Genomic DNA, 10,357 nt, shown 5'->3' on the forward strand with positions numbered 1-10,357 from the left:
AAGAAATCAGGAAGGGGGCAAACACTTTTTCACACAACTGTATATTTATATATTCATAAAATAAATAACTGAAAGAATGATGAAGTATATATATATTATTTTTGTATTAATCAGAGTCGATCAAATGTCAGAAAATAGTGAAAAATTACACCAGACAGAATATTTGGCCTGGTTGTTTAATAAATGCCAATCAATCAATTACGAATTTTGGTTTGGATTCATTTTAGTCTATCAACTGATCAACAACTCTTTTTACCAAAAAACCACCTACAAACTGATCGAACCCATAACCCTGACAAGTTTTAAATATAAAGGGATAAATGACACAGAAACCATGTGAAACTAGAAAGTATTACACAAAATGGCAAAAGAAAAAGATACCTAATACTGTAAAAAGCAAAAAAGAGAGCGAGGTCAAAGGTCAGTTATGGCAATAGTCTGGGATGTATGTGCAGGAATAATGGGATTATAGTGAGAGGTAGTTATGGTTATAAGCGATGACTCACCAATCTTAACGCAGCCGTTGTCTGTCATCAGCAGATTAGACACCTTCAGGTCCCTGATAACGAGATTAAAGAGGATAATGAATCGGCTCCCAGAGGGTACCGCGCTTCTCAGCGCACAACACAGCCCTCCACTTAGTCGTACTTTGTAGGGCCGTGTGCAGAAACTGCTTCAGAACCTTCTTTCAGCCACAGCTTTAACTGTGTTCTGCAGCAGCGAATCTTGTATTTTGGCGAGTTTGTTTTTCGAGCTCGGTTTACACTTTGACAACAAGACAGTTAGCTGACCAGCAAAGAAAATGTATTATGATCCTGTTATTGGGTCAGATCTTTCTTTCCTGTGTATATTTATATAAAAAAAGATGGAGAGTTTGTTTTGGGGTTTCCGGCGAATGCCTGGGACTGACCTGTGTATGATAAAGTTGTGATGGAGATACTCCAGGCCTCTGAGCAACTGAAGGATGATACACTTCACCTGGAAGAGGATAGCAGAGGAAAAAAATGTCTTAATGCAGACGACACAACCGGACGCACACAAGGGGATTTCAGTGTGCCCTCGTGCTGCAGGAATGAGTCCTAAAACATGGAAATGAGTCAGCGTTTTCTCACTTCCTGTTCCCTCGTCTCAAAGTCAAAGGCTTTTTTTGAATGGGTTTTTGGTTCGATGTTTGTTATAAGTTCTGTTGTTAACACAAGCTGAAGAGATTTTACCATTTTGTTCTACGATGTAAAATAGGTCATAAATACCCCTCTGGTCAATTTAAAAGCTTGTACGCATCTTAAAAAAGGGGGTCGCTGAGAATGTCAATGACACAACTACACGCCGTCACCAGAAAACTAGTCCTCCTTTAGCTTAGTGGTGGTGACGTCAAGTCCTACCTGAGCCTCAGAGAACGGCGTCTGCATGTTCTCCAGCAGGCTGGCCAGATCCTGTTCACAGTAGCTCATCACCAGAAACAAGCTGAACGAAAAACACAATTACAGGAAAAAAGATGTTACGTTTACAGGCTGCCGCGAATATGACAGATTTTGAATAGTTACATGTAGAATATTTCTTTTTATTGCTAGTGAATCCACTGATGTTCCATCATGGTGGTGTGCGTATACAATCCACTACCTCTCCAGGTGACTGCCGACGACCACTTCTTTTAGCTCCACTATGTTGGGGTGTCTCAGCCTCAGCAGCAGGGTGATCTCCCTGAGGCTACTGATGGGGATCCCTGACAGAAGGAGAAGGGTATCGACAGGTTCAACAGGTTTTACAGGTCATTTTTAACACAAAACTACAGAAACAATAAGAATAAACAGGAATTAGACTGTAAATAAAGCTGTCAACAAACTGTGAATTCATATCAATAATAGAATAAGGAAACACATGGGAATCCGCGTGAGAGCAGTTATCTCACCATCTTTCTCTTTGTCCATCCGGACTTTCTTCAACGCCACAATCTCATCTGACTTGGTGTCTCGAGCTCGGTCTATATCAAGGACAGGGGACAGTTTATCCACTGAGCAGTTCAGATGATCTATTCTTTAATTTCCAGGTCAAACCAATCTGTGGTCGCGAATGACTTACATACGATGCCGTAAGTTCCTTCTCCGATGCGGTTAAATTTCTCGAACTCTCTAACACTTCTGCAGCTCCCAAACTAGAAAAAAAGAGTGAAAAGATGGAGGTGACACAGAGGTTATATAATGTACTTTATGCGTCATCCTCGTCTCCAGTAATAGTTTAGAAGATTTAACGGTGCAGTTTGAACACAACGATACCTACATCCTGGATAAATATGACAGAATAAACACTTGGAAGTTGCACTATTCCTCTGGATAGCTCCATGTGACATGTTTTATGTTTTCAGAACCACTTAAGTGATCATTTAGTGAAGTTGAAGTAGAAATGATGAACAACAATTAATCAATAGAGGGATCTAATGGGGATTAATCAAACAAAACAGGCGCCTTGAGCCACTAGGAAGAATTGGCTCAGAGAGGAATTGCCATTACCTAAATGGAAAAAAAAAAAAACACTTTGATGCAAATCAGATAACCAATCCGGGACAACTTGTGATTACTTTGGCAATGAAGTTCACTCAATCCTAAAACGGTACCTTGAATGAAGAGAGGACACACTAAAAGAGTTCACCAAGGAATCACTGGATGACGTGGAGAGTTGGGTGCTTTAAAGTGTGCCGGCTTACGTGCTGGTGGAAGCCAGTAATTAGATTGGCTGCTGCTTGAGACGATGACTGAAGTAGTGAAGTGCACAGTCAGACCTTAATCTTACCTTGAAAACTAAGTACTTTGACACAATGTGCTTTCATTAGCCCAGGTAGTTTATTAAGTCATGTAAAGACAAGCTCTTTTAGATGGCAGGGCTCTCTTAGATGGAGACAATGCCAAACTCCATTTAAAAATCAGCAATTTTAAGAACTACTTTGCTTATCAACACTCACAGTGACTTAATAAAAAATATAAAAGATTGGCCCATCGCTGATAGCTTTTAAGCCCTACTAGAGATGCAATTTTAACTTTTACAGTAGTAGATAATGTTCTTGTTTGCTATTAGCATTAGTTTTACACAGTTTTGTATGTGGACTGTGTTTAATATATATTGAGGGGAAGACATCTACACAGTGAGATTTTTCGATGACATTTAACGTTTCCTGTATCAAATATATGCCGAATTTCAGACTAGGCCATGTGGAGTTTTGATAAGTGTTAACTTGTGATCTATGAGTTATGTATAGCTGCTGATAACCAGGACATCATTTAACTATAAGAGTTCTAAATGGAGTTTGGCGTCCCTCCCTCCCCACCACACGGAGCTAATTCTCTTACCCTATCGCTTTGAGGCACTGTGAATGTTTTATTGTTCTTGATAGACTTGAGCTTTATGGGATCCGGTTCGTCGTCTCCTACGGCGTCCATTCTTCCATTAAAGATCGTTTTCAACCCTTCAGAAGACCCGCTTTGGTTCTGACTAGACGGGCCGCAGCTCAGTTAACAAGGGCGCCGCCATTATGTTTTGGTTTGGGCCACCGATGGGACAACTAAGACCTTTCCCGGAGTTTGAACCGCAACGGTCCGTATGTCGACAAGTGGGTGGTATTTGTTAAGTCCATATTGAGTCCTTCTGTAATGAAAAAATAGTAAGTAAAGTAGGTTAAAATCGTTGTGCAATTTTTGTGCAAAGTATTTAAATTCTACATTGTGTGTCATAAATATGCATAGCGACTGGTTAAAAACTAGCTATTACAATGTAATTTCTGCTATTGGCTGATCTGAATCAGCTAATGCTAATCGCTGGCATACACATAGTTTGGGCTAATGCTAATCGCTTGCAAGCATACACATATCTCAGCCTTGCATGTAAACTTACAAATTCACAAAGGTTTTTTAAGAGTTTATACTGTAAAGTTTTTTTTTTCACCATAATAGACCCTTCTCAGCACTCATCTAATCATAACAAATCAACATGCTAGCGATAATGTTTATCAAGAACAATCATTTAAAAACTGGAAAAATCTGGCTAAATGTTAAAGTAACATAGAACAAGCCCAGCAGTTCACATGTGTTATAACTGTAGCATGAAAGCATGGTGGAATTAGCAAACTAGCAACATAATGCTTCATCCCAACACTCTTGTCACACTATATTAATATGACAATGAATTTACTGCTAATTCTGCTGGACTTTTAATCACGTCTGTTTAAAAAAGGAAGAGGGGGAAAAGCATTTCTATTCCTACTAAAGGATCTGAATACTTGGACCACCACGGTTTTCAGAGCTGTTGCTGCTTTCTCTGATCCAACCAAAAACCCTTTTGATTCCCATTTTCACCTTCTGTGGCGCGACATGTCAAGTTACTGTCCGCCCACCAGGTTCTTGCCCACCACAAAGGGTGTGGAGGACGGCCGCCGCTCTTTGGCGGTGTCAGCTATGGTCACGGTGGGCGGTGAGGCATGGATGTCCTCTCGCGACGGAGCTGTGACGATGATGGCCGGTGGGCGCGGAGAGGGGTCCGCTGAATTGGCCTCCGCTGAATCGGCCTCGACGTTGGACTGTGACGGGCGGGGGCTCTCTTTAACTGAGAGGGGTATCAGAGGTGGAAGACACAAGCTGACTAACACCACATAAAATACATGGACTGTACTTGTATTGCACTTTTCTAGTGTTCTGACCACCCAAAGCCTCAAAGCGTTTTAACACTACATGTCATCATTCACCCATTCATACTGATAGCAGGGGCTACCATGCAAGGTGCCATCAGGGCTCTAATTAACATTCATACAACATTTACACACAGTAGGGAGCAATTTGGGGTTAAGTGTCTTGCAGGACATCGACATGAACTAACTAGCAGAGCTAGGGACTACGCTGCTCTACCACTGAGCCACAGTTGCCAATTATTATATTACTATAATAGTTACCCACTAAAACAGATTTGTCTTGCATTAGGGAGGATGAATTAACCCAATAAACTCATGACCTACACTTATATGTTCTCCAGCCTACATGTGGATTCAGTCCTCACAGTGATACAAGACTGCCATTGGTCTGGGACAAGACCTGCGGGTCAGGTGAGGTAAACCTGCTGTTGATGGAGGATTTCCAGCAGTGTGTGTGTGTGTGCTAAGGTGTGTGTGGTCAGTGTTTCTGTTTGGTATGAAGAGCATTGGCACCTTTTAGATTGGATTGTGCTAATTTCTTAAGAGCGTTAGCGCTGGGTCTACACAATATTTGCATTTATTGTTGTCAACAACAACAATAATTAAGCATCTTGATATATTCAACTGCTCTGGAATTTTACAAATAGCACAGTGGTAGATAAGGGAGCGGAGGCATAGTAAAGTATGTTGGCATGGTTGTTGCTAAAACTGTTTAGCATTCATTCTACAAAAATAAAGACAAGTGGTAATCTGCATCTCAAAAGACACTTTAGGAAACTCACATCAAAACCAAATAAAAAGCAGTACGAGTAAGAGGAAAAATATGTATGTTGGTTTTATGGGGCGAACTGCCCCTTTAAGATAAACACAAACAGAATATTGTGAAGAATTGAACATATTCATAAAGCAGCAATACCGATTCTACTGAGGACATTTGAGTTCCTGTGTCACTTTGCCCCATACCTGAATATTCCTTCTGGCTTGCTCCAGTCCCCATTCGAGCTTCAGTCAGCTGTTTTTACAGTCCTCACATGTCCACATGCACGGCGCTCACATGTTGTCCAGTCTACGCTACGGCACATTCTAGAGTGTGCATTTAAGTATGTGCTATGTCTGAGGCCACTGCTTTTGTAGTCACTCCCTCCCAGTTCTCCGTCACCGGCTCGGTCGGGGTGACGGCGTTAATCCTGTTCGGTTGCTCACAGCACTGGGTGCAGAGAGACACTGCAGTTTAAAGGCAAATGAGGAGAAGTAAACTCTTGTTTTGTTGTGAAAAAAAATACTGTATATACTGCTAAAATAGAAAAATATATGCCAAAGGATTTAAACTGAATTATAATATTTCTATTTTGTCTTACCGTTTCAAAAGCAAGGAGAAGCTCGGATTACAACACACACTTCATTTTCTGCTCAGGTAGACATTACTCCACAATATCTGTATTTAGCTACTAGCAGTTTGCTGCTATATTAATGCTCTGAATCTTGTATATTGCACCTTTCATGCATTTCTTTACATGTATTTGCATCAGGTGTATATTTACCAGAGGTCTTTATTGAGTACTTCTATATGTAGGGTATATTTTTGAATGATATGTTCCTTTATCATGCATCATCTTTATGTACTTTTTATATATTATATATGTGGCCTTGATATACTACCTGTACATTTCTTTAAAATAACAACTTATCTTCTTGCTGATATTGCGTTGTGGAGAAGACATGTTCGTAGAAACGTAAAACACTCGAGAACAATAACGTGTCATTTCTGCTCATTTATCCCGTGTGTTGTGGGCGCCGCAGGTACTCAAAATCATCTTCGAACTCGTCTTCCTCATTCTCGTCTTTGGCGGGAAGAAAAAACAAAAGACATGGTAGATGGTCAAATAAGCATACACATTCTTTAAGTATGTCCAAGAAATTGTTTTCTAAGGTGACCCCTGACCTTTGACCACCGAAATCTAATCCGTTCATCCTTGAGTACACCTCTTCTGTTATTTCTGCAGTTTTTCTTGGCAAGCAGAGGCTCCAGGTCAATCTTTTTCTTCAGGAATTCTTTCTTCTTCATCAGCAGCTCCTCTCTCTCTAGAGGTTACTCCAGCTCCTCTTGTCTACAGGGCATCTTCTCCACCTTTTCTCCTCCACGAGACAGCTTGACAAACAGAGACGTACCTGACAGCTGGCTATGGCAAAAATAAAAAATCACAGCTGAGTGTCAGGGTCCCGGCCAACACGTGCACTGAATAAAAAAAGGCGGTTTGTCACTAAGCTGCCTGTAACCTGGAGACCATGGCGGGCTATAAACAGCATTATATTAATACAGCTAGTACATAGTAAGAGACATAATTCATATGAATATTATGAACTTTCAAACGTAGTCAAAACAATATACTTTTGTGAATATATATTTAAAGATAGCAATATTTGCTGATAATATTTTTGGAATGTATGGAGGCTGTTTGCTAGTGTTGAAAGGTAAACAGTTTAAGCAATATTTGACAAAAGGTGGAGGTATTGCATTTGAAGCGGGATGTAACAAATGAGGAAAGAGGCTATAGGAAGTGTCATGTTTATTATATGGAATAAGACCTTCTTATATACAGTCTGTGAATCAGACAAGCATAAGTTAATAGGGAAAGTCTCTACTGTTAATATTGAGGACTATGACCTGATGTAGACGGAGGAATTATTAATTAAGATCAATATATTAGGGGTGAAAGGTCATCTATTGATTATCAGCGTCTCAGGTATGTCTCATCTGTAGGTGGATCATGCTAGGGCTTTTTCATTTGAAGATCAACTCAGGTTCAAGAATTGTGAAGAGCTATTCAGGAAAGGTTTTTTCCACACTCCACGCTACTTGGTGGCGGTACTGCACCACTTCGTTGCTTGCCAACCGCCAAAAAACATAAAGGAGAAGAAGAAGAACGAAGACGAGAGGAATTCAAATCACGTGACTACTCTAGGACCAGGAAGTCGGATCCACCGCCTTATCAAAACAAACCAAAACGAGACTTGGGAAGCCGGAAAATATTTTTCCTGTGATCCCCTAGAATCGTATTCGTCTCGCCATGGATGGTATGTGGTGTTTTAATCGCTGAACAGTCCATTTTGATAGACTTTGCCTCTGTTTTTAGCTATACCACCAATCTAATGACAGATAGCTAACATTAGCTTGTTAGCTTGGGTGTCTGGTTAGCTAGGTTAGCTAGGTTAGCTGTGTTAGCTGTCAGACCTGTTATGATTAGAAGGTTATTTGTATCATTATCTAACTGTAGTTGCCAGCCTGACTATTATTTTGGCATTTGGTTTGATTTAACATCTCATCTTAACGATGTCAGTGAATCATTTCCTAACAAATTACTGTTACATTAGGAATGTCACACTCCTTTTCAAATTTGATTAGTGTAGCTTCGACAAACGTAGACACTTCTTTAAGTTTGTATAAAATCATTAAGACTTAAAACTGAAATATACAGTAGCTTATTGAATCCTGGTGAGAAGGTTGTATTTAATATACATTGTTGTATTGGTTGTAACAATATAAAAATAAAATAATATATTTGCAGTGAATAATGTTTTATTGGATAACCGTAACAGCCCCATGCAGAAACGGAATACTTTATAATATAATCAATTAACTGACTTTTTCCTGTGCTGTTTGTATTTTGTGACGGGATTTCCGCCTTTATGATTTATTGTACAACAATTTTGAGGGTTTTAGGCTGTGTAAATCTAGCAGATTTTGGAGAATATTTGTTGTCATAATTGTTGTATTTTTTCAAGTGAAAATGTGCCCACCTTAAATTCAATTTATTTTATTTTTTATAGCCCAAAATCAGAAATTTGCCTCGGAGGGGCTTTACAATCCGTACACGTAGGACATCCTCTGTCCCGGGACCCTCACATCGGTTCTTAAAGCAAAGAAAACAGTGTGGACAACTTCTTACAATCAATCTCAGAGAATGAAAAGCTAATGTTTTAGTAATGTAAGAGTTAGTATATTGCTATGTAAAAGACAATCCTTTGCCAGTCAACATTATATACAGTGCATAACTCTCTCACTGTCCCCACAGACACACTCTTCCAGCTAAAGGTATGTATCTCTGAGAAGGTTTAATCCATATCAAGCGTGTTACAACTTGCGTATTATTTACTCATTTCCTGTACTTCTTTCTCTGGGGTTCACAGTTCACCTCCAAGCAGCTCGAGAGACTGTCCAAGAAGGCAGAGAAGGAGTCTGGGAAGGAGCAGGCCAAGGTCAAGAAGGTGAGCCGACTGGTCCGAGCTTCAGGCCACCGGGGCATCGTGGGGGCTGAAGGGTTGACATGCCTGTCGTACATATGCTGTGATCACAGAGTCATACAATGTTCAATGCTGTCTATGGAAGCCCTCTGTTGCATGTCACACTCCTATCTCTCTCCCATCAACTTTTTCTGTCTTCATCTGAAAGGCAAAAACTCAATTTTGAGTACTTTGAAACTATCGATAATATTTAGTTGTGTTTTCACCTTGTCTGATAACCTTTTCCTGCCATGGAGCTCCATGATTAGAAATCTTTTTAGTTGTTTGATCAGTAGATTATTTTCTTCTTCTGGTCAAACGACAGCAGGGAGTTCCACTCATCAGTCAGCAGGGGGCAGTACAACTTTAGCATTGACTAGAGTGCCTGTTGTTTTGTGAAAGTGATGCATCACTGTTATTATTATTATTATTATTATTATAATGAACGGCTAATTGTTTAAACGGTAAATATTTCAGCTGTAAGGTCAGTAGGCATCGCTGTCTCTGTTTTAATGCATGTCAGAGATATTTCTTCACTCCACTTCTCATGTCCTGTCAAACACCCTCACATGCATGTGAAGCTGCTGTTGGTTTTTATTATTTTTGAAAGTATTATGATTTTACTAACTTCATTAGCAATCCACTTTTCAAGTTGCAATCCTCACAGTAGAACCATTATGTAAAACACCCTGTTGTTATCGGGCAGCACAAACTACAACATGGAGAGCTAAAACCTGATGAGTGAGTTTTTTTAGATGCTTGTTTTTGGTTGATAAACTGTTTTAAATATGTAGATGTTACAAATACTAAACCCACAATGATAACAAATGCAAAGAGTTGCCTGCTTTTCTCTATTTGATATCTTTGTGATACCTTTTTTATTGTATTTTAAAACCAAATGTAACCTGGTTCTGTAGAATGTCTCCTTTTGGTCCAGTACAGTACATCATCGGTCACTCACACTAATATTGCACTCCTCCACCAACACATCCAATGTTTGCCCACAACTTGTGCAGGAGAGTACAAATCAATGTCTGCAGACCAGACGGCAGCCCCCGGGTCTCAAAGGTGAAGCCAATGCCGAAGACGGCGAAGGTGGCATCACTTTGACTACGTCCACTTCTTATGCACAGTCTATAATTTCACATGGCATATACGAACTGCAAGTGAATAAAATACAAATTCATTCAAGGAATAAAAATAGATTCCAAAGCAGCTTTTCTTTACTTGTGCAAGAAAACTATTTTTTTATGTATGTGTGTATATATATGTGTGTGTGTGTGTGTGTGTGTGTGTGTGTGTATGTATATGTGTGTGTATGTATATGTGTGTGTATGTATATGTGTGTGTATGTATATGTGTGTGTATGTATATGTGTGTGTATGTATATGTGTGTGTGTGTGT

The 10,357-nt window shown here is 39.7% G+C and overlaps 2 protein-coding genes across 4 annotated transcripts in view; one reads left to right on the forward strand and one right to left on the reverse strand.

The window, feature by feature from the left end:
- Positions 1-5,685, reverse strand: part of cdk10 (cyclin dependent kinase 10) — a 10,210-nt gene extending 4,525 nt beyond the window's left edge. The window contains exons 1-9 of one of the 3 annotated variants that reach the window (XM_031868195.1): positions 5,636-5,685; positions 4,344-4,590; positions 3,342-3,636; positions 2,080-2,152; positions 1,910-1,981; positions 1,621-1,723; positions 1,383-1,464; positions 911-978; positions 507-559 (exon numbers count right to left, since the gene is read on the reverse strand). In XM_031868195.1, coding sequence (XP_031724055.1) covers positions 507-559; positions 911-978; positions 1,383-1,464; positions 1,621-1,723; positions 1,910-1,981; positions 2,080-2,152; positions 3,342-3,431 — 541 coding nt within the window. In that variant the 5' untranslated portion in view covers positions 3,432-3,636; positions 4,344-4,590; positions 5,636-5,685. Of the gene's footprint in view, positions 1-506; positions 560-910; positions 979-1,382; positions 1,465-1,620; positions 1,724-1,909; positions 1,982-2,079; positions 2,153-3,341; positions 4,626-5,635 lie in introns of those variants that run through there. The other 2 variants (XM_031868198.1, XM_031868196.1) reach the window with 2 other exon arrangements.
- A 1,960-nt stretch (positions 5,686-7,645) lies between these two features.
- chmp1a (charged multivesicular body protein 1A) overlaps positions 7,646-10,357 on the forward strand; it is a 25,190-nt gene continuing 22,478 nt past the window's right edge. The window contains exons 1-3 of the mRNA XM_031868205.1: positions 7,646-7,747; positions 8,746-8,765; positions 8,861-8,938. Of these exons, the coding sequence (XP_031724065.1) occupies positions 7,741-7,747; positions 8,746-8,765; positions 8,861-8,938 (105 nt within the window). The 5' untranslated portion in view covers positions 7,646-7,740. The remainder of the gene's footprint in view (positions 7,748-8,745; positions 8,766-8,860; positions 8,939-10,357) is intronic.

The sequence above is a fragment of the Anarrhichthys ocellatus genome, unplaced genomic scaffold (genome assembly GCF_004355925.1).
Source record: "Anarrhichthys ocellatus isolate YVR2014 unplaced genomic scaffold, GSC_Weel_1.0 scaffold41, whole genome shotgun sequence".
Classification (NCBI taxonomy): domain Eukaryota; kingdom Metazoa; phylum Chordata; class Actinopteri; order Perciformes; family Anarhichadidae; genus Anarrhichthys; species Anarrhichthys ocellatus.